Source organism: Gekko japonicus, unplaced genomic scaffold (genome assembly GCF_001447785.1).
Source record: "Gekko japonicus isolate JY-2015 unplaced genomic scaffold, Gekko_japonicus_V1.1 scaffold50, whole genome shotgun sequence".
Taxonomy (NCBI): Eukaryota; Metazoa; Chordata; class Lepidosauria; order Squamata; family Gekkonidae; genus Gekko; species Gekko japonicus.
Window position 1 is genome coordinate 2,093,405 of NW_015164666.1, and position 7,506 is coordinate 2,100,910.

General features: G+C 45.3%; 1 protein-coding gene across 1 annotated transcript in view; it reads left to right on the forward strand.

Moving 5' to 3' along the window:
* The window catches only part of FRK (fyn-related Src family tyrosine kinase), a 95,319-nt gene that overhangs the window by 46,907 nt on the left and 40,906 nt on the right, over nucleotides 1-7,506 (forward strand). Inside the window, exon 3 of the mRNA XM_015409067.1 lies at nucleotides 4,500-4,663. Within this exon, the coding sequence (XP_015264553.1) occupies nucleotides 4,500-4,663 (164 nt within the window). The remainder of the gene's footprint in view (nucleotides 1-4,499; nucleotides 4,664-7,506) is intronic.

The window sequence follows — 7,506 nt, forward strand, 5'->3', positions numbered from 1 at the left end:
ATTTCAACAGTTTGGCGCATTGAGGATTTCAGCTGTGCAGCCCCATCTTGCAAGTCCCACTGCTGTCCCCCCCCGCTTTTCCTTTTTTATTTTCTTTGTAGCGTATCATTTCATTTTTGAACAGGCAAACCATTTTTTAAATATAAAGCTACTGTCACCATTACACCATAAACATTAAAAAATTCAAACCACATCTGAACCGTGATATATAATGATGAAGATGATACAATATACCCCCATAAAAGTAGATTCAGGTGGGTAGCAATGTTGGTCTGAAGCAACAGAACAAAGTTTGAGTCCAGTGGCACCAACAAAGAGCCAAAAAAGACCAACAAAGTTTAATTCTGGGTATAAGCTTTCGTCCATGCACACGAGATCTTATACCCAGAATTAAACTTTGTTGGTCTTAAAGGTGCCACTGGACTCAAACTCTGCTCTATAAAAGTAGTTAATATTAAAAAAGGGGATGGATGAATACATATACGTAACAAGTCTTAGGATGTGTGTGAAAAGGAGGAATTTTAAAAATGCCCAGAGGAAACTCAAGGGGGGGACTCTCTCTCATATCCCCCAGGAGTGGGAATTTTTAAAAAAGAAAATCACAAATTCATAGAGGGAAAACTTGGTAGGTGGATTTTAAAAAAAAAACACATAAAGGGAGAGGGAAAGGGGTAAAATGAGAATAGGCTTGCCAAGTCCCCCCGGAGTGCGGGGAAAACCCCGCCCCACAGGCCCATTTCCCGTCGCTGGCAGATCAGGCCCCGGGGGGAACCCCACCCCCAAAGTACGCAATGTGCACGTCACCCGGAAGTGACGCACCCACCCCGGGCACGCTGGGGGCCGGGCCATGGTCATCCAAGGGAAAACTCTATGGTATTCCCTCAGATGGTCGTGGCCCCGCCCCCAGCGTGCCCAGCATGGTTGCGTCACTTCCGGGTGATGTGGTTGCGGCGCATGCTTCGCACACGCGCGCACTCCAGGAGCAAGCCAGGAGTCCCCCGCTGCAGCGACAGGTAAGACTTGGCAACCCTAAATGAGAATAAATCCATACTAAAGCTCAATGTTGGAAGAGAAGGAGAATCCCAATAACAGTGGGGAAGAAAAACAGATGAAGGAAGTGTTTCCTCTGCCTCCTCAGCTCATGGATTTTCTTATACTTCTGCCAGCTTCCAGCTCCCCTCCCCACCGTCATCACAGATTCTCATAGTGTTGTTGCCAGTTCAAGAATTTTTTTAAAAATGTACATGGCAGTGGGGATGGCCTGTGGGAAAGCCTTGATGGGAAATGACCCTGCCCACTTTCCAAAAACTCTGAGCAGGTGCCAGAAAAGGTGCTGACGGCCACCATAGCACCCACAATAACAGCACTGGGAACCCTTACTTTAATTTATTTTAATAAGTAGGAAATCGATGCTTTGTTCATTTGTAGGCTAAAAGTTATTTCATATCTAACATCAAACCTTCATTCAGAATAATATCTAGCAGTACTTAAACATCCGTAAATGATGTATCGTGTACATTTTCTTTGTTAAATCTACACCACCAGTATAAAGGATGTGCATTCGTATGCAAACAGGTAAACAGCTGATCTGAAAATTCTTTATGTTCATCAAGGTAATGAAAATGGGCATGACAAGAATGAAGGAGTACCATTCATTCACTGTTCCTGGATCCCCAGCAATGGCTCCCCTCCAGTGGGATCCCTCCCTCAGATCATAACTGCTGCCAGTGCTGTATGACAGTCAGAAAATGAGGGCCTGGGATGAGCTGGGGGTGGCCACTCCCACTGCCCTACAGATCCCTGTAAGACTAGGGTTGCCAACCTCCAGGTGGCGGCTAGAGATTGCTGGGATGACAACTGATCTCCAGACGACATAGACCAGTTTCCCTGGAGAAAATGGCTGCTTTGAAGGGTGGACTCTGTGGCATTATACCCAGCTGAGGTCCCTCCCCTCTCCAAACCATGCCTTCACCAGGCTCCCCCCCCCAAAAAATCTCCAGGTATTTCCCAAGTGGGAGTTAGTAACCCTATGTAAGACAATGGGGTGGCCCCCACCACTCACCTCATGACAGCCACTTGCTGCTTCTTAGGCAGCTGTGGCAACAGCAAGGACCTGGAGGGTGGCAGTGGGGGAAGGGTTGTGGTCCACACCCGGGCCAGTGATTCTGGGGTCCCACCATGAGGTTTGCCCTGGGCCCCAGAATCCCTAAGACCACCCCTGGTTCCCCCAGTCATTGCTGGCTCAGGAAGCTGCCATGTACTACTGTGATGGCATCCCTGTGCCTCCACTGCCTCCTTTGAACAGAAAGAGAGGGTAGAGATAGGGCAGCTTCAGCTGTTGAAGAGTTAGCAGTGTTTTCCATGGATTTGCATGCGGCTAGCCATTTAGCAGCTGAGTCTGGCTTTCACAGAATCCCTGTATCTCAGCAGCATCCATGCAGTACTGAAGAGCTAGGAAGGCTTGGTGTAGGGCAGTGCAAGGGGATTCTCCTGCCTGGATATTGGGAACCCAGAGGTATTTGTGTGCTAACAGCATGAGAAGTCTGGTGATTACCTACGCAGTCAGTGTTGTGACCTTGGCAGAGATAACAGAGAGATCACACACACACACAAACATTCCTTAAGGATGCTAGAATGCTTGAAACTTTCCTCTACGCAGATAGACGGAGGAAGAGAGGAGGGGGGGAGGAAATGGGGGAAAACTGAGCTTATAAATAAATGCTGGGAAGCTGAGAGGTTTCAGATCAGTTCCTGCAGCCGTTTGTATCCTGTCGTCTTTGCATTGCGTGCACCCCTGCACCCACACCCCCACACCCCAACGAGTGACACCGCAGCTTGGTATGGTCCAGCTTATGGTGCACTTCTAGCATTCAGCAGCTAAAATTATGACAGCAGTGCCATGCTGGCAGAGTTACCAGAGCCATTAGCACAGCCATGCTTAGCTGGCCTGACAGAGATTGGATTCCTCTATGGAGGGGGAGTGCAAAGGGGTTTGCAAGACCCTGCACTGAGCCACGCAGCCAAAGAGAAGCTCAGAGGTAACTCAGCTTCCTCACTGTGCTGAGCCCAGGGATATGTTTTCCTTTGAAACCAATGGAGACATGAATAATGAAAATGAACATGTGTAATAAAGAATGTAATGGAAATAAATGTAGCTTTTGGCATGAAAACCGAAGTTTAAGGAACTTTGCACATTCCTAGTCAACATAAGCTCTACAAAGGGTGGCTGCATCAAGGAGAGCTGTTCTTGAAAAAAGAGCAGTTTCTGTCAGAGCTCTCTCAGCCCCACCTGCCTCACAGGGTGTCTGTTGTGGGTAGGAGAAGGGAAAGGAGTTTGTAAGCCGCTTGGAGACACCTTTGGGTAGTGAAGGGCGGGGTATAAATCCAATCTCTTCCTCTTCTTATTTCTGTTGGAAATAATGTATGCTGTAATTGTCAGTTTATTTTGAATGATTTTTAAAAGCAATTTCTAACCAGGCTGGGAGTATTAAATATACAAGATACAGATTAGCGTCCTATGAAAATAGTGTCTATAATAAATGTGTATAAGTGAATAATTTTATTCAGGCATAACTGGGTATATATGCAAGTAATGCATGAAAGCTTTATGGATATTGAGTATTCAAGGGGATACAGTGATTGAGGTGATAGCTGAAGAACGAAGAGGTTATAGTTATATTTTTAACAAAAATGTGCCAGCAGGAGAGCTCTTTCAAGGCTATTAGTTAGCTAGGATAGCTAGAAGTGATACTCCACTGACTGTCATATGTTAGGAAAAAACATCATGCCCTGATCTGTGATTGCCCAAGGCTGGCCACAGTTGGGACAGAACGCTGGAGTAGATATATAGTATTATTTTAATCCAGGAAGGCAATTTAAAGTTCCTTTGTATCCAGGGGTACTGAAGACTTGCATGCACCAAACAATGATGCCTACTTTACTACTTGATGGAAAATCTGACTCTCCCTTGCTTGTATGAAAATCTGCATGTGAAGAGGGCAGCATGCAGCTACCAATGGAGGAGCCCTTTTGTGGGTAGCAAAGCTGGGGTTAGGTCTTCACACAGGTGCAAATCCGTGCCCTCTTATCTGTTGTTGGGGCTTGGACTTCTGAAAACCACTGCTAAGAGGCAACAACAGGATTTGATTTGATTTATTTGATTTATATCCCGCCCTCCCCGCCGAGGCAGGAGAAGGCCTTGGCTTCAGGGTCCTGTCTGTTGGCCCTCCAGGGCAACTGGTGGAACAAGTTGCCAGACTAGATGGACTACTGGTCTGATCCAGCTGGGTTGATGTTATGTTCATGATCAGTTAAGCTACTGGGGCATCAGTCGACTAGACCTGGGCATGAAGTGCTAGTTTTGAAGTCCAGATTCCAGGCTTGGCATGTTGTGAACGAGGATTGGATAACAGGCAATTTGCCATAAGGTCTCCTTTTATGTGTTATTTGTGTATATACAGTGGCAACCTTACAATACATTCTCTTTCATATATGGCTAGTGTTTGATGGAACAGCTGTGAGGCACTACCGAATCAGACATTTGGATGATGTGGGATTTTTCGTGACCAGAAGGAAAACATTTCCAACTTTGACTGCATTTGTCAGACACTACAGTAAGAGCAGCGATGGACTGTGTGTACGGCTTGGGAAGCCATGTGTAAAGGTAGCACTAACACAAAACCTTTTTCTTTTGAACTATAGGGAACCTTTTGGTTATTGAGGTGATAAGTACTTAACCCCCCTACTGGCCATAATGATTATTTTAGGAAATTGTACATAACTGTGCCATTTCATTCTCAGAGGTGCCATATCAGTAAAAAATGTCATGCCATTTGGACAAATAATTGTGTGGCTGCATGAAAAAAGCATGCCAACTTGTGATTTATGAAGTCACAGTATAAATGTATATTGAGATGAAATCACCAGGCTCATAACTCTAGCTACCTATACAAACTGACCCCCAAAGGGGGGGGGGAATCAAGTTCTTATAGGCAATATTTCATTTTTTCCTAAAAACTACCTAGCTGTGTTGTTTTCCTAATCTAGGATATTTTAATGTTCCGGATTCTAAAAGAAAGATTTAAAATATAATTTAAAAAACAGAAATATCACATAATTTTCCATTCTTGGCTTTTAAATTTCAATCCCCCCCTTCCAATAAAATCACTCATTTCAGAAGCAATAGCTCCTAGAAGTGAATGTTTATATATTCACACTTCAGATTCAGTGACACATTCCATTTTTATCAAATATATATAGTGTGAAAATTGTTAACTCATTTCTTGCAATGCAAAATTGAAGAGACAAAGATGGGGGGGGGGACAGTCAGATAAGAATGCAGCACACAGTGATATTAAGGGCATACATTTGTATATGAAAAAGTTGTGTTTCCCACAGAATGTATGCAAGTTTTTTTTAATCAGGTGTTACTGTTTTTAATTACACTTGAGAGAAAAAAATCACACAATCTGAAGAGTACTGGGGATTTTGTACAAACAGAAGAAATATTTTAAAGAACTGGTTAAACAGAGTTGATTAGTAAACAAGGCTTTCTACAGTCATTACTCTGACAACTACCACTGTTTTAAGCACAACTGGGTATATATGCAAGTAAGGCATGAAAGCTTTATGGATACTGAGTATTCAAGGGAATACAGTGATTGAGGTTATAGTTGCAGAACAAAGAGGTTATAGTTCTATTTTTAACAGAAATGTGCCAGCAGGAGAGCTCTTTCAAGGCTATTAGTTAGCGATGATAGCTTGAAGTGATACACCACTAACTGTCATATGCTGGGAACAAACATGATGCTATATTGCTATGTCAATGTTAACACTCACAACTGATCTCCAGGTGACAGAGACCAGTTCACCTGGAGGAAATGGCTGCTTTGGAAGGTGGACTCAGTGGCCTTATACCCCTCTGTAGTCCCTCCCCTCCTCAAAACCTGCCCTCCTTGGGTGCCACCCCCCAAATCTTGTATGTGTGTTGGGGAGAACACATTGTGGGCTTCTCCCAGGTTCTCTTAGGGCTTATCTCATTACTTCACACCACAACAAGGAGTGCCACTACTGTAGACTACAGGTAATCAAAATAAGAACACGATCTCTGTGTGTAGTTCACAGAGCAAATTCAACCCACGGTGATTCTCTTCTATGTTCTAAAAACAAGGCAAAGTCAAAAGGAGCAGTTAAAAGTTTAATAGCCTTTGCAGTTGTATATATGATATAAAATTTCTGAGGTGTTTCAAAGATTCTGTTGTGTACTGATGGATCTTGGGTCTGAGCAAAGGCTCCAAAGGCTTTCAAGACTGTTGGTTGTATTGCTGGTAATGGCCAATCATGTTTGTTGCCAACCTAGCAGTTTGAAAGCAAGAAATTGCAAGTAGATAAATAGGTCACAGCGTTCCATGCACCTTAGCGTTTAGTCATGCCGGCCACATGACCACGGAGAAATCTTCAGACAGTGCTGGCTCTTTGGCTTGGAAACGGAGATGAGCACTGCCCCCTAGAGTCGGATTCGACTAGCTTTTGAGCAAGGGAAACCTTTACCTTTACCTGTATAGTTCATGCAAATGAAAGATTCTAGCTGCCTACTTGGTATTGGTTGTTGTTTAAGGTAGGTGTGGTTTATACAAGTATAAATTGGTTCCTGTTGAGCCTGTGTCTTTGGTTCAGAAATTTAATAAAGAAGCATGTTATTATGAAAAGAGCTACCTCATCTCAATACTTAATACTGGCGATGAGGATGGGATGCCAGCAACCATAGGCTTATCCCAAGCTGAAATAGTTCACTGAAATCACTCATCCCAAGCTGAAATTGCTCATTGAAATCACCAACTCATAACTATGATCATGGCTGCCAAGGGCGACATTGAAACTTTCGATGCAGCAATCAAGGATTGAGACGCTTATCAGGCCCAATTTGAATTCTATCTCACAGCCAATGAGATAGAAGAAGACGAAAAGCAGCGTGCAATGTTCTTCAGTGTTTGTGGCCAACCTACAGTCGAGGTTGCCAGGGCTTTGGTGGCTCTGGCTAAACTCAAAGACACCCCGTTCAACACGATCAAGTAGCAACTGAAGGACCAAGCATGGATGGCTTCAAAAGGGAATTAGATAAGCACAAGAGGGGGACCCGCGATACTCGCGGCAGGGAGGCAGAGGAAGCAGGAGGAGGAGGGAAGTACCCCCCCATCCTGCTGGTTCCCCGTCTTCTCCACCCCCCCTTGCCTTCCCCCCCAGCTCCTCGCCGCTTGGCACTCTGGCAAGTTTTCACCACCAAGGCTGGGGGGGAGGCTACGAAGCAAGGCGAAAGGGAGCCTCCATGTCCCGCGGCAGTCTACCTCCGCGTGCCAGGCGTTGCCCGGGGTCCCTCCCTGCCAAGGAGGTGTCTTCGCGGTCCGAGCTGCCGCTGGTAGTCCCGTCACTGCCGCTCCCTTGCTCAGGGCCGCTGCTGCCTGTGCCGCCGCTGCCTCGGAGCCGGCAGGGCCGAGGGCGGCCGAGGGG